Genomic DNA, 21330 nt, shown 5'->3' with positions numbered 1-21330 from the left:
CATCCTGAGGGCTGTGTCCATGCCCGATTCCTCTGTGCTCTCAGCAGCTCATCGTCTGCCTCTGAGCTCCTCACCCCCAGCTTCTGCGGGTGCATGGCACACCCCAAGTGGACAATTGGCTGGGAAGGGAGGTAGCCAGACCAGAGCAGCAACACAAATTTCACCCACGCTCCGAGCATGGGTTTCTCTCTGTGAAACATATGCTGGACATCGCAGGCAATGGAGATCCCTTCCAGGATTTTGAACACTGCTGAACTTTAATGCACAGTCAGAACTCAAACCAAAGCCACCTGGGCCCATCTGTGATAAGTCAAAATTTGTGACATTTCAGCATGACACAGAGAAATACTCTTTGGACAGGAAAAGTAAAGGAGGTTGGGTTTGGGTTTGCTTATCTTTTTTTGTTCAAGAGTGCATTTATTTTATAACTGACAGGAGATCATTTCATTTTTAGTGGGCTTAAAATAACTTGCCAATAATAAAAACAAGTTTGTTTCTCTGCTTTTCATAACAAGGAGAAGCCAAACGAGTGGTTCCATGTTCAGAAGAGCCTCAGAGGTCTCTGCTGAATTCATCAACCGCGCTTCAAACCAGTGTGCAGCACAGCCACTGAGGGAGAAACAGAACAAGGAGTCAGACCATCTGGAAGGTCCACAGGATGCCACTGGGGCACTCTACCACGGCTCTGGGAGAACAAGCTGGGAAAGGCTGGAGCTGTGTTTTAATCTGTTGTACATGTAGGATCCATCTGCTCTGGAACTTCAGGGAAATTTATTGCCAGGATCAGCCTTAGACATTGCAAGTGGGGTCTCTTCCAAGGGAAGACCAGTTCTCCAGGGCAAGCTGCATGACCTTTGAAAAATTCTAGGGTCGGAGTATGCAATGTACAATTTCAACTAGATTTAACTAACTGTGACTGAGGGTCACAGGGCTTCCTAGCCATCCTCCTCCCTTCGAGCCAGTCTTCAGCTGAGAGGACTAATTGGATGGACCTCTTGGGGCCCCTTCCAGCTGTTTCCTGAGATATATTTGTATTCTGCAAAGGTAAGACTCAAGCTGATTGCTTTTATTACAGCTTCAATAGGAGAAATTTGCATTAAAACAATGTGGGGAAAAAAAGACCTGGCATCTTAAAAGGTCTCTTCTAATTCTGGCAGGTTGATCAGTACATTCTCTGCCAGACAAGAACAGTTCCCTGCTGTGTGTTTTCTAATGAATTGACCACTGCCATCTAAAAGTAGACAGTGAAACACAGTGTAAGCATCTTCCCAAGCAACCTTAGGGGGTTTGAATGTATCTTTACTTTTTTGCTCATATAAGGTAAATGTTCATTCTACTAATTCAGACAGGCCTTCCGAGCTGCAGAACCTTTTCACATAAACAAACTTTCCCTTTGAATCACTATTGAGTTTACAACTTATAATAGTGATTTTAAATAAATGTATTTTAGCATGGTCCTTTGTTGTAACTTAACCACATGGTATTTCAATCTGACCAGCCTCACCTCAGCCAGAGAGAGTTGGATGACTCCACTCTTGTCTTTGTCCAGGAGATGGAACACTTCTGAAAAGTAGAAGAGGGAAAAAAAAATTGGATATAAACCACAGAGTTTGGCATGTAGAGAATCACTGCCTGACAAAATGTAGAGGTCTGGCTTTTTGCCATGATCTACTGGAAATCTAGATTGGTTCTGTAAGATAATATTACAGCTGTTCTTTCCTCTTACAAGTCATTTCTAAGCCACTTCATGGGGTGGAATAGTCAGATCTACAGCAGCAAACTGAGAGTTGGCAGCAGGACAACTATAAAATCTGATGCGGTAGCATCTGGTATGATCTGGGGACAAACCTGTAAATCAGGTCTGAGTAAGGACTGTAAATGATAAATGGTACCATTTATAGGAGCTGGGACAACTTGGGGGCCAGAGTGCTGACCATAAAGTGCAGATGTCTGTAAAGCAGAAGAGCATGGTAGGTTATGAAAACATGTCCCCCACCCTCCATGGTCATTCAGACAAAAAGGCTTTTGCTATTTCTCTGCTGCTTTCTCCAACAGACACAATTTTGCTGGCACTCTCACATTTCCATGTAATTTGCTACATTCACAGTTAAAAGACACCAAATACTTAATGAAACTGCAAAGTTTTCAGGCTGACGAACGGAGGCACTTACTGAACATGGTCTCCAAGCGGATCATACAGGCCACGAAGCCATCAAAATCAATGGTCAGCTTGCTGCAGGCGTAGCGGATAACAATGCTGTGTTGCACCTGATCGTTGAGCGTGAAACCTGAAGGCATAGGAAGCACATGAATCACTGACACAGCAGGTTATTATGCTGTCTTTGATGTCACTTATCCATGGACTGCTGCAGCTGCAGGCAGACCTGGGTGAAGGACTGAGGACTATTCCTCCCAGAAGGTCTGTTGGACTCCATCACCCACCTCTGCTGTGGGTCCTTTCCAAAGCCCATTGTGCTGGGTGAAGAGAGGCATAAAGTTCTCCCACAGCATTTTGTCAGACTGCATATTTCACATTGTTTCACAGCATAACCAGTCCTATGTTCCCCAGATAAACCCCTAATTAGTGAGTCTTGGCGCTGCAGCTGAATAGCAGTGATTGCAGTAGAGCCAATTGCTCACATAACACATTGGGCTTTATTCAGGCCCATATTAGTGCTATTTCTGTCTCTGGATCATTCACATAAACTCCACCAAGCACAAGACAGATCAAAAAAACAGTGCTCCTCTAGATGACCCTGAGCTGGCAAGCACTGCTCCAAAAGTGAATAGCACACATCAGAGAGGATATCATTGAGGCATGCCTTGATCAGGCTTGCACCTTCTCTAGTGTAGAGAAAGGTGGTGGGAGGAAATGAAGGAAAAAAAGGATTTGGACATAGCTCTGAAAGAGGACAGTTAGATTAGGAAATAATGAGGCCAAAAATAGAGCAAGTAATAATCAGATGGATAAGCAATGGTCACAGCATGGACAAAAATATCAGTGGTTCATAATGCAGAACAGAGGATGGGTTTTGATGTATATAACAGCAAAAGGACATAGCAGTATGTGACTGTCAGGAAGGGAGAATGGCACTGGCAATGTTGTGATCTAGGAGACAGGAGGGGAGCAAAGCCATTAAAAGGCTCCACTGTTCTTCCGATGTTTGGTGATCCAATAGCGTCCCTGAGCAGCGTACTCACCTGCCTCTCTGAGGGCATTTCGCATCTCATGGGAGTCGATGGTACCGGAGTAGTCACTGTCCACTTTCTTATAGATTGCCTGCAGCAGAGGGGAATGAGGGAATGTGGAGATGGCTTTTCAATGTGTGCCTGTGCAGCAATGCGATGGTGCAAGCACAGGCAGGCAGGTTTTTGCTTTCATAGCTGGGTAACAGCAGTAGCGAAGACATGGTAACACAAGGCTCACCAGGGGTTAGCAGCCAGAATGAAATAATCAGGGCTCTTCTAGGGTTTAACCTTGGTTTGCTAGTTCACTCTGCAGCCCATGCCCTGCCATCCTCCCTGTTGTGTAGCTAGTTTAATGCCAGGACAACCATGCCTACCTCTGCTGCGTCCACACCATCACTCTGCTGTGCGGACTCAGCTTCAGGTTTCTGATGGCTGGAACAGGGCCTGCCCCTACCAGCCCAAGCTCCTACTCTTTGAAATATTAATGAGCAAGGGAAATGTTTCAAGTAGCTACTGGCAAGCAAGGCAGACTGGGAAACACATTCCCATGGGCTGGCAGCCTGCCTGCCTTCATGTTACGTGGTGGCAGACAGGCCATTGAGGAAAATATCCTATCATTTGGCAAACACTGCAACAGACAAAGTCCATTTTGCTTAATATTTCAGACACGATGACAGATGCTTCCTACTGCCAGCAGGTTTATTATCCAGAATTAGATGCCACCCAGACCTACAGCTTAGACTGGAATTGGCTCTCAGGGCTTGCTCTGCTGACGCCAGCCCTAGGACAGAGCCAGTGCTTCATGAACCCAACACCTCTTCACAAACCTCCAGGAGAGATGCTCTGTGCTGATCAGCATCAAGAACAGTAGCAGCAGGCTTGCCTGAAAGGGATGTTGTCAAACAAAGCAGGTCCAAATTTGACCTTCCTTTAGACTGCTCAATTCTGGGTGAACTTCTTGGGATATTAAATCCTCTGCCAGAAAAATAATTCAGCACTTCTACAAGATTTAAAAAATACGAAGCCAGGTTTTTGTAGGTCCTAAAAATATGTGTTTCTTGTGTTTGCTGGTGCTCAGCTGGTGATGTAACATATTGCAACAGCAGAGATATGTTCATATGAGCTTTAATATAGCAGGCAGCAGAGAGAGCAGTCTTTGCCAACAATGAAAGAGGGTTAATCTAGCTTTCCATAAGGTATTGCAAATTATGAAGAGTGGTGGGGCCAAGGTAAAAGAGGATCTGCTTGTGCCCTTTTAAATCAAAGGTGTTTCTGAGCCCTGGAACAAACTCCAGCCATGAGAAGTAAGGCTTCCAAGTATATCTGCCTGTGATGGCTTAACTCAGTTCTGGATCTGTACTTCAGAGCTGAGAGGGAAGGGGAGACATCGAGAAATATTATGTTACCAAATACTTTTGAATCTTCATCCAAAGTGTCTTGAATTCTACAAGTCCCAAGGTGCCGGTCCCATTGGTCTGGGGATGTTAAGGTATGGTTCAAAAAACAGGACTCCTCTATCCTTAGCAAAATTGGAGAGCAACCAGTTCTGATAAAAACAAATCACCCACCACAGTGTCATCTTAATGCCATGTTAGTTCTCATCTGTAATGCATCTCCGTCTCATACAGACATGCCCACAGCTTTACATTTGCTTAGCTAAAGGCATGCCAAGAATTTCTAGGCTATCTGCACTCTCAAGGAATGATATATGGGATTGCTAAATATATAAGCACGATTAGTTCCACTCACATTTTGTACAGTTAACAGCAGATTAGAGTCCTTACGGGAAAAAAGGACCAGCCTCGCAGCGGACAAGTGTTAGAAACCAGAGGCAGGAACTGCAAGTGAACACAGGGAGTCAATAGTAGGCTACACAGTCTTCCCCCGTGTCCTTCAGGACCTTGAACATCCCTTCCTATGGAAAACTATGCAGAGACAGGGAGTTGGCCCCCATGATGCTGTACTCATTGAGTTGCCCAATTGGGTTTGGAAGACTGTGGAGTGTAGGGCAAAGGCATCACTTCTCCTAACAGCCGGTGATCCACAAGATCCACAGCTAATCCCTGCTGACCTCAACATGACCATGTCATGAGACGAACATTAGCGTAATGCTGACAGCATGGCTCTTGTCCCTCCCACTGCACTGGCTACCTTCCCAGCATGTCAAAGGAGTACTGGGCAGATGTGCTGACCTCTCCTTTTCCCTTGGCTACACAAAGCTTATTAGCTCCCATGTGTCCTACAAGCTATGCAGAAGGGAGGCAGGCACAGCATGTACTTTTAGCCTTCCCCCTCTGAACAGGCTCTCCAGCCTGTCTTTTGAGTGCTGTGCTCTATAAACAGTACCTGACTTAGAGATGGCAGTTGAGTTTGTGCTTAAAACTTGCCTCCTGCCAAGCACGCTGTGTATGCATCCAAAACTGCACAGGTGTATCCAGGCAGAAGGTCCCTGCTTCTTCTCCCTGCTATTTTTCGGGAAAAGTTTAAGCAATGAGAGATGCAGAGCAGGTCAGAGAAGCAGCCGATGATTAAATGGTTCAGGTTTCTGCCACCCTAGGCTGACAGAGCTGCTTGGCTGAATTTTATGCCTCCAGCCACGTGCCTGAACAACAGAAGTGTAAACTTAGCCCATCTTGTCAGGAAGTTTTGCAAAGGAGATCCAGAAACTTCAAAGGTGATGAAATGACATTCAAAGGATACATCCAAAAGGCTGATCATCTCCCTGCAAGTGTTAATGTCGAATCCATCACTTTTAATATCCTTTCCTGTATAAAAATGAAGTAAAAATCGAAGTCGGCAATACTTTTAGACAAATATTTTTCTGCAGACAACCTTGGAGATGTCAGCTACCTTAAAATCTTGTTAGTAAAGTAAATGCTCTGCCATTTTTTCCACTATTTCTCTTCAGCTGATTAACATGGCTTTTTTGGCATGGGGCAGGGGATGCTGTTCTTTTTGGGGGTGGTAAGCCTCTATCTGTCCACAGAAGTTATGCAGCAGCATAATTATATCTTCCCAAGGTGGTCCTCCCAAGAAGGTACAGGAAATACAGTGTCTCTGCATGACACCAGCTGGGACATCAGCGCTTGGAAGGGGAGTGCCAGGTGATATTTCTTCCCCCCATATCAGAGGTTCAACAAGCCCGGAGAAACTCAGCTGGGGGCAGACACAAACTCAGGTTTTTGGTTTTGTTTTTTTTATCAACCTTAGCTGATAGAGCTGGGTTTTGTTAGCACAGATCCCATCTGTGTGCTGATGGACCCAGGCACAGACGTTCACTCTTGAGCAAAGAGCAACTTTATGTCTCATCATTTCAGCATGTGCCTCTCAGCTCTGTTCAATGGGAACTACGTAACGTTACTTACTCTTCGCCAAAACCCGGTTTAGGATAGTTTGAAGTTCAATTGCAGTCACTTCACAGTCCTGGACAGAAAATAAAACATACTTCAGGTGTTAACACAAAAATTATTTGAAACAAGCTATATTCATTTGCTGTCAGACATCCAGAGACTATTTTCCTTCCATATCTAAGGCATGTAAACCTTTAACTTTTTTCTAACACTTTACATTTACCATCAGACATCACACAGAGGAGATCCTCAGAAACCATGAATATTTCCTAGTCTTTCAAATGGGAAATAAGTGGTTTGTTAGGTGCCATGGTGACATGACCCAGTAAAAGTTAACTTTTTAACAGGTTTGACTGTATTGGGTGACTGCCTTCTTTATCAGCTAAGGAGGTTCAGGAGAGCATTTGAGATTTTCCAGGCTTATGGAAACCACAACCAAAGAATAGTAAAATTGCCCTCTCAAAACTCAGAAAGGTCTTTCTAACTAACAAGATGTTTTCCCTCTCTGATGCCAGTGGCCACCTGTTCATTAAGAGAAAATCTGACATGACAGCCACAGGATAGCGCAGCAGGGCTTTGTAGGTACTGAGGTTTGTCAAACAGAATAAATAGAAAGTTCAGCCAACAGTTTTCTGATTCCTGGGGCTTCTAAACAAAAAGGAAGGAATTGGCCAACTAGGCAATCATCAGAATTATACGCTAACTCCACAGGTAATTTATTTCACTGTGGGATAATATTTTCACAGTCCTCACTCCCATCATCCCTATTTTCAAAGTTATTCCATGCCCTGCATTACCGAGGGAACAAATCACATCTTGCACCAGTAAGAGGAACAATGTAGTAAAACTGCTCTATTGTAAAATAAATTGAACTGAAGCTGTGAGTTAATGAAAGGGGAGAACCACTTGGTTTTCTGAAGACCAGACAGTAAAAGGAATCGGCAAGTCAAATATTTGCATAATCATAACAGAGAGGTCCCAGTCTTTTTCTTTCACTTTAATCCACTTACCTCTCCAGAGAGCTTTTGAAACAGAGTCTTGAACTCATCATCTATGTCTTTGTTATCAACATGAGGCTAGAGGAAAAAGATGACCGAGAGTGTGGTTTACAAGGTGGTTCTAGAAAGCGAGCTGTGGATATCGTAAAGCAGCTTTACAGGGGACTATTTACAGCAACGGAAAATGAGCACTTGCTCTGCAGCAATAGCAAAACAGAGGTACTACTTAAATCACAACCAGCCAGGGGCTGGCTTCATTTGGGAGTAAATACTTTCTAAGACTGATGAAAAAGTTTTCTTCTGCTACCAAGATAGTTTCATAAAATAGCTGCAGTGAAAATGTTGCTGCACCTGGCCATAGCAATTCACCAGTTCCTTGGAAGTCTGCTTTTGCAATTTCTCTCGGGCTTCAGGAATACTATTTGTTTCTATGGAAAGGATCATTCTGTGCCCTCCCCGCCTTCTCCTGCCTGTGCTAGATGGAAGGACAATTTAATGTGTTCCAGCCCAGTCTACCAGCGTGCAGTTTCTGTGCCACAGGGGCATGAAAATGCACATGAAACTAGGACATGGAGATATGTTAAGAATCCCCACAACCAAAAAATATTTCTCCTGAGCACAAACACCTACTGTGATCCCAGCTCAGGGGAGAAATAAAAATCTTGCCTCTGTTTTGCCCCTACATTATGAAGGAAAAGTCTGCTAGGAAAAAAAAAAACAAAACAATCTGCCCAGTTAAGACATTTACCTCATATGGTTTTGCAGACACCACATCACCAATCATCCTAAGGAAAAAAAGAAGAAAAAATAAAACCAGAAATGATGAGTCTACCATTTGCCTTTAAAATAATTAGCAAAACAAGCTGTTCTAATACAAGGTGTTAGCGAATGCACAGAACAAGCCCCCAGGTTTCCTGCTTCCCACACTCCCGTCCCACCTCTGTCTGTCCCACCTCTTTGAAGATATTTTCCTTGGGAAATCCAGACTTGTTGTTCCTGTCTTGTATCCAGACTCCTGTTTTTCATTCAATGGCTGCTACTGATACAACCCTTTTCAAAACCATCTCCTCATCATCATACTCCCAAATCCTGCACTCTTTAATTGCAGGAACTTCTACTTCACAGACCTGAGGGATCTAGTTACCACTTGAGTGCTTGGTGGAGGCCGTCTGAAGAGCCATGACTCTCTACCACGGATGTGTGTATCACATATGGTAGACTACGTAAGAAAACAGGTCCTAGAAATGGGCGTATTTTGCTGGTTAAGGGAAAAGATAGAGCACAGGATGCGGGTGCAACACCTGACCTTTTCCTTTATGTGCCTCACCAGCAGAAGAGGAGGCTTTACAGAAAAGATACGCACTGCATTTTAGCCTGTTTCTCAGAAAAAACTCGCAGGCAGAACTCTCCATTTTTGTAAGGCTCAAAAGTGGATGGCACAATGAGGTACGCTCCCCGGGGCAACTTCATGCGGCTGGAGACTTCACGCAGGTTGACATAAGGATCAGACTGGGCTGCTGGTTGGTTCCTCGTGAAGAAAGCACGGTTCGCATGAATATCTGTGTTATTTTCCAGCTGTGGGAAATGTGTTTTTGTTAGAAACCATTTGACAATTCACTGGTAAGCCAGCCACCCTATTTCAATTTCAGTGCTTTAAAGCCATCTCAAGTTTTTCTTAGCATAAAATAATAAATCCATGAGTGATGGCATAAAAGATAACCACCAGGGTTCTGTCATGCGAAACAGGCAGATAATTAGAAGGGGCAAGGATCTTTCTCTGTAAAGGTTATCTTTTCACATGCCTCTTTACAATCTGTGATGTAAAATAAATAAAAAGATCATAATGTGTGCTTCTATCTGGTCAAACTAGTAGCTGCTGCACTTAAGTTGTCCATGTATCGAGCATTTTTTGCTTTCACAGACTGCTTGTGGAAAATTTAAATTTCAGAATATTTTTGAGCAGTTTATGGTATGGGATAAATCTCCTAATTACATAGTCTCCGATTTCTTTAAACAGACAGAAAAGAATAGTAAACAAGACAAAGTAGTAGTCACAAGGGTGAGACTTTTGGGGCCACATTAGATGATTTACCCAACTTCTATTAGTAATACTAAGGATACTCCTTTGAATTATGTGGAAAATAGTACTTAACGTTTCCTTAATACCAATATACTCTTAAGCAAGTGAAACATTGCATAACTCATAAAACAAAACACTGATGTAGGAAGAAACAGTAGCGTAAAAATAACATCTCTGCTATAAACCTATTCATGACTTCTGCTCCACAGGGATGTCTTTCAAAAAGTGTGATTCAATGATCCACAAAAAGTGCTGTGTGGTTGACACAGGGTGGGGAACATTGCATACGGATAAGGTTTCTGGCTGTCTAACATCAGAGCATACAAAGATGTCACCAAACATTTTATAATCATTCAGTTTTTCTGTCATAAGCTGTAGAAAAATATGGGGTTTTACTCTTTTGTTCTGAAGATAAGATTGGATTTGGTATTTATTCAACAGCCCCATCCTTTCTTCTCACTCAATCTTAAACTAAGTGAGACTGCAAAGATTAAGAAGTGAGATCCATATCTTTTTCAATATATAAAGTTCATTTTCCCTTTGCATCTGCAAGGCTGTTAAAAGAACATAGTTAATTGCTACATGACCACACATTCATTTACTGAGAGAGAAGAAAAGGGCTGAAAAGCCGAGGAAAAATTGGCAGCGCAGGCTGCTGGACCTCAGTAATGAGTACAGGCTGTTCCTACTGCCGGACACCGCTGGGGTCTCTTTCTTCAGGAATGAAAAGTCTCTTTACCTCAGTATTGACATCTAGGAGGATTAGGGAAGGTTGAGTGGGGTTTGTTCATTACCAGAAGCCCCAGCTCAGAACTATAAAAGGAATGGATCCACAGAGTTTGGCATTTCTGCTAAACAACATTAGCTACATTTTCTTGACTTTAGAGTGCAGAGACCCTGTTGTGCCTTCACCTGTACTAAACTGACAAATTCTGACCTCTGTTACACAAACTTAGTGGAAGCCAAATTTCAACAAGTATAAATGAGTCAAGACTGGGACTCAGATGTCTGTAATAAAGCCTTGTGCCCCAGTCCCTTGGAAATGTTTATTCAGAACTTGAGATATTGGTCCAATGATCCAAGAAAAAAAGCTCTCCAAAAGAGCCGTCATTAGTAAGGAAGAAGTCTTCCTGGTAGCTAAATTCTTCAGTGCAACAGGAGGTGCCCATCTGGAGGCTAGAAGTCTTCAGCAGAAATTACATACCTCCTGAGGAATCTGAAAGTAACAGACAGAGATGATGTTAAAGGGCTGCTACATATTTGCATCTATCATTAGGGGGAAAAAAAAAATCAGATAAAGATTCCTTCAGACACTTTTTTTTCATTTTCATTTACAACCACATATTGTAGTATCAGTTATACATGAAGTTCTAGCTTGTGCTAGAGCTGTTCCAAAGGAAAAACAGGATCTTCATCCAGAGGAATCTATACAACATTTAATTGCTTTTCTCCTGATACGGTGTTGTGAATGACACTATTGGTTGGAAATATTTGTATAAGCCTTTAAATGTTTAGTCAGGAAAGCCAACAAGTTAGCCCCACTTTGCTAACCAAAAACAAACTGAGAATTTATTACAGCAGACCTAAAATCTACTAGTCTACTGTTACTGCAATATGATGAAAATATAAGGCTACTGTCACTAGCAATCAGCCTGAGGATGATGAGATTGTTGTAAGGCAATTATAACAAGTAACAAATTTCAAGATTTGGCCCTTCCTAAATTAACTAAATTTCTATTTTAATTTGTACCTCCAAATATAAGGTAGCTTTTCCAAAAGCACTTATTTGTCTTGAGAGCACAGATTCCAGTGAGAGCCTAAGAGAGATTCCTCCCAAGTCCCAAAAGAGCTTTTGAAAACATCACCCATACAATGATACTGGGGCCTGAGATGGCCCCTTGAGACCTGAGGTCTTGTTCTTTATAGCCAGCATACTAGAAGGCCAGGAGCTTGGTGATGGGCACACTTACAGTTATTGTCAGTAGGCAGTTTGAGCTACATGACTTACAAAAGCTCTGCAGGGCAGGTAGACTTGAGCATACATCTTTTCACCTTCTCCTGCACAGAGATCTGCTTTAGGTCACCATCCATGCTGTCCTAACTGGGCCTCTTCAGCCACAGCATCAGCTGCAATGATGTAAATCTACAACAGTGCATGACCCAAGTAACTTGGATCATACCTGGATGTCTACCTGAGATGACTTAGCAGCCATGTCTTTCAAAAGAAAGTCTTCATCTTGTTAAGAGTCACCAAGTCTACCCTACTATGGAAAAGAACACAGAGGAGGCAGATGGGATGAAATAGATGTAAAGCACAAAAGCTCTGCTAACTTCTCCAGGATTGTACACAGTGATATGAGCAGACAAACATCCTTTATGTGCAAATTCAGGATGTCAATAGGCCAGGGTGCTTGGCACCACACAGATGGCAACTCAGAAATGTGCTCAGTGAGAATCATTTGTGTATGCAGATACTTAGGCACTAGGGAAAACCTTTCCTAGTTTTAAACCATCCTGCACAAGATATATTAGCAAAAGCCAGCCATTCCCATCTGCTCCCACCTGTGCTGGTTAATGATCTTCATCCAGTGGAATATATACAACATTTAATTGGTTTTCTCCAGATATGATATTGGGAATGATAATACTGGTTGGAAATTCTTATATTTGCTTCTCTCCCCCCGACATCACAGAAATTAGAGGTGACACTGTAGATTTTTTCCCTACATTATATTTTTAGAGACAGAAGCAACACTGGGAGAATCAGGGGGAAAAAAAAAATTACTGAACCAGAACAATAGCATGGTAAACAATGAATCAAACCAATTTTCAAATGCAAGGGAAAAATAATAAAAAAAAGAAAGTGACTACTGAGCACTAACGATAGGCTGTAATCAGAAACACTTATCTGGAATTGCCAGGCACCCTGAGCCTGCCCCCATTCAGATTTTGTAAGAGAAGGCTCTCAATGAGACCGTTGCTAAATTATTGCCTCTAGTTTTACACTGCTCTCCTGTTAAAGTGGGACAAAAATTAAGCCTAAATTTATCTGAATCTTCCCATATTATGTGGGTCAGGAAGGAATGAGAGAAGGATTTGAATCATCTTGCAAAACCCAGTTCTTATTGAAGTGTAGTGCTGAATGTCAAGATGTAGCACATTGCTAATTTTTTCCAGCGTAACAGAACAGGGAATAAAGCCTTTAATCAGGAACAAACTTTACCTGATAGAGCGAATAACCAATACTAAGCAGAGCTTCTCCCATTTTCTTCTGTCTCCTGCGGTTCTTCTGCATCAAGCCCACCAGTATAGTACAGCACGGCTCATTCAAACTCCCTTCATGGTCATCATCTGGTTCTTCCAACCGGATTTTAAACTGGGGATTGGTCCAGTATGTTGCTAAGAATTCCCAAGGCGCGACAAAAAGGAGGAGATTTTGCTGTCATTGTAGCCAAGATGGCTGTCACTAGAATTACAGAGAATATCTCTTTGGAAGGACTTTTGCCTGGAGTTTTTCCAGTCCTTTCCATTATGTTATATGGTCTTATGTTTTCACAGCTATGCTGAATATCAACTGGAGCCATGGCAAATCAAAGCACCAAGGTATTTCCTGGGGAGTAATGACCAACAGGGAGGAGCTGATATCGTTAATTCCAGCCAGTCATTTATCTCCAGGAAGTGTCCTTGGCCAAGGCTGTTATTGTTGCAAGAGGACCAAATGCCAGACAGCCTCTCCAGAGGTCTAACCTGAAAATGAATGGAAAACAACACTGCCACTGAACTGTGACATTTTCCTGGCCTACCCAACCCTTTGGAGGATTACTCCAGTCAGTAGCAAAAGCCGTGTAAGCAGGAAAAGCAGATAGAGAAAAAATACAGCCATGAATTAACTGCTTAGTGGGTTGGTAATCCCTGACAAGGAAATAAGTGTGAATTAGATCTTCGTTTAGACTGCCAAGCTTTTGCTTACTGTCTAAACCCCGTAGAAAGAGCTGAACCTCCAAGCCCATCCCACCGAAGCCCCCTCCTGTTCACAAGCATTTATTTTTTGCTTGTTTTGTTTGGTATTTCACCAAATGCCCACTTGGCTGGGTCTCCACCTTGGTAGTTCTGACAGCCCCCAGCAGTCGAACCCCGTCTCCACTGTCCATGAAACAGGGTCAGGTCCCATCTATTGACCTCATTGCTTGTCAGCGTGTCAGGAGTCAAGTTGCAGATCTCAAGGCGGGTGAACTGCCTCTGAAAATCCAAAAATGCCATCCTGGCACACAGAAAGACCAGGGTTAGTCCATCAGCCTGCAACAGTCAAGGCAACTGCAAATGGATGTCTCTCCCAACAGGGCAGCAAACATCGGTACTACAGAGCTACCCGAAGCCCCATTTAATTGAACTCTGAAACTTGGAACTGGCTTTTGGGAAACAAAATTTCCCACTCCCTGAATGAGCTGTATCTCCTGGAGACAGTTGTTCTCAACAGCTGTTACACATTATGGGCTCAGTTATACCATTTTCTGTCATCCCCAGCTGCGGGCAATCCCTCATGGATCATGCTTCATAAGTAAATTCACTAAAACTGGTGGAACAAAATGTGCAAGGAGATGTCATTTAATGGGACTAAGAGTTGGCCCTTATGAAAGTGTCACTCTGTAGAAAAACAGTCTCAGTTTGGTGTTTTGCTTTAATTCTATCGTCAATGTTTGTTTTTACCATTCCTACTAGGTTTGCATGAGTGACAGACCTTGATCACTTCATGCTGCAAGCAGAGGTCTGTTCTTATTTTTCAGTGACTTATGGCCTGTGTAGCTGATTGCACTGGAAGATGGTGGCTGTTTATCTTTCCAGTCTAGGACAGAGTGACATGGGTTCACTACTAATCCATATAATCAGCTAACTGGGATGGGCTTTCCATTAGGTCTGGGTAAACAGACTCTTCCCAAGCTGGTAATCTAAACTTTTTCATTAGTGTGTAGCATTTAGACAAAAAAACAAACCTCAAAATGTAGAGCAGCTGAGGTTCATTCTTGCCACCTCATTAATTTTATTACCATCTGGTCTCTACATTTGGGATAAGCACTGAGTTATGCAAGCTCTAATAAAAGGTAATATTTGAATGGGAAGGGAGATAAACAAGAGGCTAACAATGCATGCATGTCATTATTAACCCCCTTGGTGCTGGCAGTTTCTCTCCATCCAACTGAAAGGACTGCTTAAAGAGCATACATGCACATAAAATGTCCAAAAGATTAAGCTAAATGAACAATTCTCACCAAAACTCTCCATCATCTACTTGCTTATGCAGAGCCTGTTTTTGTTTGGGATCAACATAATTCCATTCAGGAGCACTGCAGACAAAGCACAACAGCAAGCTGTTCAGTTGTCGTATTTTATTCTACGACGAGATCAGAGAGTTAGGCTTTCTCTTCGGTTACAGCTGATAAAGGAGTATGTATTTCTTCAACAACTAGACCTTCTGCCCCTCCCAATGGCAGTACACACTGCAACCTGACTATACAGGGCTGGAATCAGACTGCAACCATATTTGCAACAAATAAGCCTTAAATTGAATCATCACTGCCAGGTGCCAGAATGTGCAAATATTGCAGACTGGCTGGATTAAGTAACACACAGCCTGAAATTTGGGCAGAGCTTCTCCACTGTAAGATCTATTGGGATGCCTGATAGTCTCCCTAGGGAAATGATGTAAGCTCTAGTGTTGGGGTCACGAAAGAACAAGAAAGCACAAAGGTGGAATTAGAAAATGTATTGCAGAAAACAGCATTGCTCCTTTCCCTGATGTTAATGTGCGGCAAGCTGGATTCTGCTCTGATCTGCTCCCATGTGACAATGCAGTTCTACACCTCAGCAGGGTTGTTCCTTGGTAAAACAGGTGTAACAAAATCAGGATATGGCATGTGTGCATGCCTGAGGGACCTTATCTTGGGGCTGAGCAAAGCAGCTCTGATAAAGGTAAGAATAATTGTAATGTTTATCTCTATTTTCTATCCTTAAGTATGATACGACATCAGTACCAGGACTGCAGTCAGTCAGGACAGGAAACTGGAATCTTCAAGTACTGCATTAAAAAATATATTGTGGCCCAAATGAAAATAAAATTTATGCCATTCTAAATATAAAAATAAAAGAGGTGTTGTCACTGCCATTCTCCTGAGATTCCAAGATAGTTGAAGCCCAGACAGTTTCTGAGAGATTTTCAGACTTCTGGGTCCTTAGCTTAGTCAATATCCCCATTTTTTCAAGATTCTCCAGTAGAAACCAAATACTGGTCTGATTTAGAGCCGAGCAACCTTAGAGTTGAAGCAGAGGCACAATGGTTTATCCCTGCTGTAATTCCCAGGAATGGGATTGGTTTGCATATTCTACTAAGGTCCTGGCACAACCAGTAGGATCAATCTGAGAAAAGTTATCTTGCAAAATGACGTGGATATGGCTTGCAATGGGATGCTTACAATTAAAACGTGTGCTGTTCTCTCTTATTAGAAAGCTCTGCCTGAGACAGGGAAGAATGTCTGCTGGGCAGAGCGGATCAGTATCTAACCTTGCTAATAAATTAATAGTGTTTTATTCCAACTGATTTAGCATCTCTCCCAAATGTGCTTTGTGATTGGATTAACTGCATAGTCCCAATTTAATTTTTAAAAGATACCGAGACACACTGAAGAGAGAGAAGCAGGGGCATATAAAAACCTACTTATCACTCCAAGCTCCAGTCCATTCCACTTCACCCCAGGGATTTCTAAGCCTCACTAGTTTCTCTGGCCGTCCTCGGTAATATACCTAAAAGATCCACAACAAACAAAACCTGAGCACTTCCATTATTCCAATCATCACAGGGCAATTGCTTTTCAGACAGGATAAAACACGATTTGTACTTGAGTGATGCAGTCCACTACAATTTGCAACAGGTAAAAGACACCTAGATGCCTTCCACCCTTATCTTACATTATCCTGTGCCACCAAGTGAGCCATTAGCTGCAGCACTCACCATTTCATATATGACTGCAACCTGCAAGGAAAAACATCAGCTACAAAACACCAGAATATCTACATCCTCGAAAGCAGGAGACGTCGCACAACGCAGCAAGGTTGGAAAGAGGTTATTTGGCGTGGACACTGCTGTAATGATTCCAGTGTCAGAGGAGCAGGAGTATCTAGGGCTCACTGCGAAGGTGAGACTAATGGCAGAGTTCATGAAAGAAGCTTTTACTCCTTTCCCATTAGCGCTGGCTGGCAAAGTACATGCTCCCACCTCATGCAGTATGAACACGTGGGGAAATGGCTGCCTCCTCTCCTGTTTCTCCCTTCCACACCCTCCATTTCGTAACAGCTTGGCTCACCTTTACATTTTGTATTCCAGTCTGTTGGTACAATACAAGTTGCAAACTGCACAGTATACTCTATATAACTACCAGTACAGAGCTTCCGACCTGGCTAAGTACTACAGGTACTTTCTTTTTTCTGTAAAAGGATGCATAAGTTAGCAACATTTTTATTTGGTCAGTCACAGAAAGACATCAGGAAGTTGAAGGCACTGCAGTGTTGCAACCCCAAGCTGGTTTGTATGATGACCCTGGAGATGCTGGCTTACCTCTTCTGCTCCAGTGACAGAGTAAGCATGTCCCTTTACCAGCTTCAGACTTGTGATTGCTTCTATTTCAGCTGCAGCAGTTATCTGGGGCAATAAAATTATACACATTTAGGACTATATACTGTGTATGAACTCAGCTTTCATAAGCAAATTAACATGGGGAAGATATCCAAAGTGGTATGCACAATGAATATCGATATTCTTGATGCAAAGTATATTAAATAGAGATGAGATCCACAGCAAAAGTTCACCTCCACAGTTTCATGCCCCTAAATATGCAGTCTTAGCACAGCAGAAATTCAAGAACATACAATGAAATCTAAATCTAAATCCAATTCCCAGCTCAGGTAACAGACCCAGTCACCTGCAAAGATGTGTTCATGTGAACTAACCTCTGGCCTGCCTCAGTTGAGATCCGGTATATCAAAATTTGAACTCTTGTAATCCTATATGCCACAAACCAGGATTTCAAACAAGATAATGAAATGGAATGTGAAAGGCGTGAAGTTTCCAAAACATGTACAAACATCATGTGTAACTTGAGAGAGTTTGTATTACAGGTGTCAATAATCTTTAGGACTGAAAACCAAAGCCGGAATCAGACTACAGGCTACAACAAAGAGTAGTCTCAAAGAGTTTGACTCTGGCAGTAGAGTGTCTGGAGCTGAAATTACACAGAATTTGAATGAGAAAACATACTCAGAGACTGAAAATGGAGTTTGGGAAGACCAGTCCCCAGTTCATGGCTCTAAGTATTATCACAGGCTGTCTTGTAAAAAGGGAGGCATGACAAGAGATGGTTATTTAGAACCTCGTCCAAAGTTTTTATAACCGAAATCAATAAAAGTCTCCCATTAATTGTAGTTTGCTTTTAGTTCAGACCTTCCTACCTATGTCTAACATCGGTCTGAGCTCTTGTTACAGTATGGAGCAGAGCCCTGAGAAGTGCAAGGAGAGTAAAGCGACAGCAGTCTCTTACATCGATGGAACAGCCAAGCAGCGACCCAGCTCTCAGAGCCTTCTGGATGATTTGATACAGGTTTGAAGGAGCCCTCCGCAGCTCATAGGACTCGGAGATGCCTCCAGTAAAATCCTCAAAGCCCTCCATAGTGGACCCTCCTGTGAGAGCTTCATAAGAGCCGTTCAACCTGTGAGAGAGATGATAAGAGCTATATAAGGGGCCATCTCCACCTGTAAGCATTGGGACTGCAGAAAGAAGGGTTTATAATTTAGTATCTCTTGGTCCATGTGATCATCAGTGTGACCTGGGGCACCAGAAGTAAAGCCCCTTGAAACAGACAGTTGGCAATACCCTTTGTGGACCTAGAGGAAACTGTAAATAATGGGTGGAATGGAGGCTGCATTTGAGTGAAGTGTGTTGTGTCTAACACCACAACTGCCTGGGCAGTCAACTTCTGCACACCCAGGAGGGCTGCCTCCTGCTTAGCCACCGTACTTGGCATAGGCCTTCTCCAGCAGTGCGCTCCAGAACTCGCTGCCTTCCTCCGAGTGCACGAAGAGCAGCTTCCCGTTCTTGGTGGGCAGCCTGTCATCCACCACGACGTCCACCCACTCCCCGTACTGCCAGAACTGATAAAAAGAAGAAAGGAAAAGATGATGAGGGCTGGTGTGCACATAATAGCTCCACACTACCATCTTCCTACCCCTTCACCTGTCATCAGTTGCCCCTGCATAAGTCACTGTAGGGTTTCATTCCCATGTTAGACTCCTTTCCCTTTTAATAGAGGCAAACTCTTCCCAGCCCTGTGAAGCGCTGAGCAGGCTTCTTAACGCTGTATTAAATTTTGCTGATAGGTAATATTAACAGCAACTTGTTGCACATAACATCTGGAACGCTGTCTGTGCTCCATGCAGAGCTTACATGGTGGAGAGTCCAGAAAGCTAGCGTGTAGACAGGATACTCTAAAGTATCTTTTCTTGTCTACTCTTTTAAGGACAAAGCCATCAGAAAAAAAAAAACCAACGCCCCTGTAAAAATGCGGCAAGGAGAGGTCACCCAAAGGAGTAGCACTCAATAGTGCTAATCCCTTCTGAAAATACTGGGAAATGTGTGAAACATTGCTAATGCTAATTTTTTGCCTCAAAAATAGAAACATTTACTCCAGAAGTTGATGCAGTCCTGAAAGGAAAGAAGATAATTCACACAATAACCTCCCTGGTGAAATGAGCTGGTGGAAGGGTATATGCTCTATAACATCTGTCCTCGCCAAAACACCTCCTTTAGCTTTGCAGGATGAATCCATACTGCTCACAGCTGAGCCTAACCTCTAGTCAAAGCAGGTTGGCTCAGTCCCAACACACTGGGTCTGCAGGCAAGGAAATCCAGGCAAAGCTGCAGGGAGGGAAGGGAAGGAGGAGGAACCGCATCAGCCTGAATTCACTCTTGACAGTCGGCAGTGACAGAGCTTGGCTTAACTCACGTGGCACGATGGTTTGGCTCAGTTTACAAAACCTGTATAGCTCATCAGAGCCCTATTAGCTGTAAGACAGCAGAACCTAGCCAGTGAGCAGGTGTCACTGAACGTTATTTAACTTTGTTCTTCTTTTCTTTCCCTTTCTCCCACCAATTTCACTTACCCACCATAATTCTTGAATATTTAGCTTGTGCCAAACACAAAAAAGCTGCTTTTAGCTAAATATTAGCATTTTTCTCTTTTATTCTAAATACCCTGATCATATAGGTACCTGGAAATGAAAGATCCCAGCATAGTCCTTCTGGAAACTCTGAGCCTTGGGAACAACGCGGTACAGAACATCTGGATTCAAAGTGAGAGATGCAATGGCAGCTAGGAGCCAGCAATCACCTAAAAACATGTACATTACAAGGCAGAAAAGTTCATTAATGAGCAGGAGTTTGCCAAGCTGATCCTTACACCATTAAGCCACACTCCGATCTAGACTAGAATGCCAGCATTAAGTGATTTGCAAGGTCCTGCCAGACTCAGTATTGGTTCAGCAATCCATCCTTGTTTTGTTGTGTTATTTATCTTTTGCTCACTTTCCACTCACCCAGACCACACAGGTATCTTGGGGCCTCTGAGGCTGATCATGGTAGTAATTTCAATGGTCTAGTTTGGGCTTCGCTATTTTCATTTTTTAATGAAGCTGTGAAAGCAAGCTGCTTTATCTAAGCTTGTTAATGCCCTCAGGAGATGAAGAACATCATACCCAGAGAGAGAAGGCATTTGGGGTATGTGGGTTGCAAAGCCTGGCTGGGCAGTACAGAGTTAATGACCTGTGGTACTTTAACTAGACTTAAGCCACCACACCTGGGAGAGGCAAGGGCTTAGAAGGTGTCCAGAAGAGCACAAAAGCTCCGGGTTGATAGAAGGGTGGTGGGATTTCCATATCTATCTTTTAGGGAAGATTTGATGGATAGCAGGAACATTTGAGTGGCTATTCCTTCTTAGCCCTTTCTTTGAACATCTGAATTTGAACCAGCACTTAGGGCTATTACTACAGATTTGCCCATGAGTCTAATGGAAGCTGAAGTCTCCTGGGAACTCTACAAGGAGGTGAGTCCTTTCTCTGGCCCGCTCCTTATCCTGGAAAGGATGGGCTTGCCCAGCCCTCCCTGGAGGCTGTGTGTCTCACAGCTGGAGCTGTTTGCTGGGCTGGTTACCTGCTTGTTGTGGATTGGAGGTTGAGTAAGTAGAAGCCTCTATCACACCAAAGGTGGTGCCCCTTGGAGAGTCAGTGACTCATGGGTTTCTTACAGTATTTGCATAATGCAAGCAGCAGGAAGAACTTTTGTGATTCTGTGTTATTTCTGAGGTGTGCAGAAAGTCTAGGAAAACAAAACTGCTCTGAAGGTACTAACATTTTCCTGGTTATCTGTGCCAAGACATAGTTTCTTTGTGCAGGTGCATATTCTGCAGAAGGAATTGGCAAAACAACTCTTGCTTCAGTGGAAATAAGCTAATGGAGAAACCAAGGAAAGAGTTTAATCTGTAGCATGATTTAATATCTTAGAGCAGCAGTTAACTCTTTATATTGACTCGGGCTTTATGATTTAGTGCTATGATGAATATAACTGTAAGATACAGGGACTTGCCTGGTGCTGTGTGCTCTCTGCTGCCTGTACCC

General features: G+C 43.0%; 1 protein-coding gene across 1 annotated transcript in view; it reads right to left on the bottom strand.

The window, feature by feature from the left end:
* Positions 1 to 585: 585 nt before the first annotated feature.
* The window catches only part of LOC127014154 (calpain-8-like), a 30281-nt gene continuing 9536 nt past the window's right edge, over positions 586 to 21330 (bottom strand). Inside the window, exons 3-21 of the mRNA XM_050893296.1 lie at positions 19930 to 20048; positions 18680 to 18813; positions 18203 to 18371; positions 17224 to 17307; positions 16327 to 16412; positions 14885 to 14959; positions 13718 to 13878; positions 12841 to 13016; positions 10822 to 10833; positions 8901 to 9112; positions 8286 to 8322; positions 7550 to 7615; positions 6555 to 6612; positions 5890 to 5954; positions 4596 to 4664; positions 3202 to 3280; positions 2172 to 2288; positions 1505 to 1563; positions 586 to 609 (exon numbers count right to left, since the gene is read on the bottom strand). Coding sequence (XP_050749253.1) covers positions 586 to 609; positions 1505 to 1563; positions 2172 to 2288; positions 3202 to 3280; positions 4596 to 4664; positions 5890 to 5954; positions 6555 to 6612; positions 7550 to 7615; positions 8286 to 8322; positions 8901 to 9112; positions 10822 to 10833; positions 12841 to 13016; positions 13718 to 13878; positions 14885 to 14959; positions 16327 to 16412; positions 17224 to 17307; positions 18203 to 18371; positions 18680 to 18813; positions 19930 to 20048 — 1802 coding nt within the window. The remainder of the gene's footprint in view (positions 610 to 1504; positions 1564 to 2171; positions 2289 to 3201; positions 3281 to 4595; positions 4665 to 5889; positions 5955 to 6554; positions 6613 to 7549; positions 7616 to 8285; positions 8323 to 8900; positions 9113 to 10821; positions 10834 to 12840; positions 13017 to 13717; positions 13879 to 14884; positions 14960 to 16326; positions 16413 to 17223; positions 17308 to 18202; positions 18372 to 18679; positions 18814 to 19929; positions 20049 to 21330) is intronic.

Source organism: Gymnogyps californianus, chromosome 3 (genome assembly GCF_018139145.2).
Source record: "Gymnogyps californianus isolate 813 chromosome 3, ASM1813914v2, whole genome shotgun sequence".
NCBI classification, from domain to species: Eukaryota; Metazoa; Chordata; class Aves; order Accipitriformes; family Cathartidae; genus Gymnogyps; species Gymnogyps californianus.
This window is presented reverse-complemented; position numbering and strand designations above follow the sequence as displayed.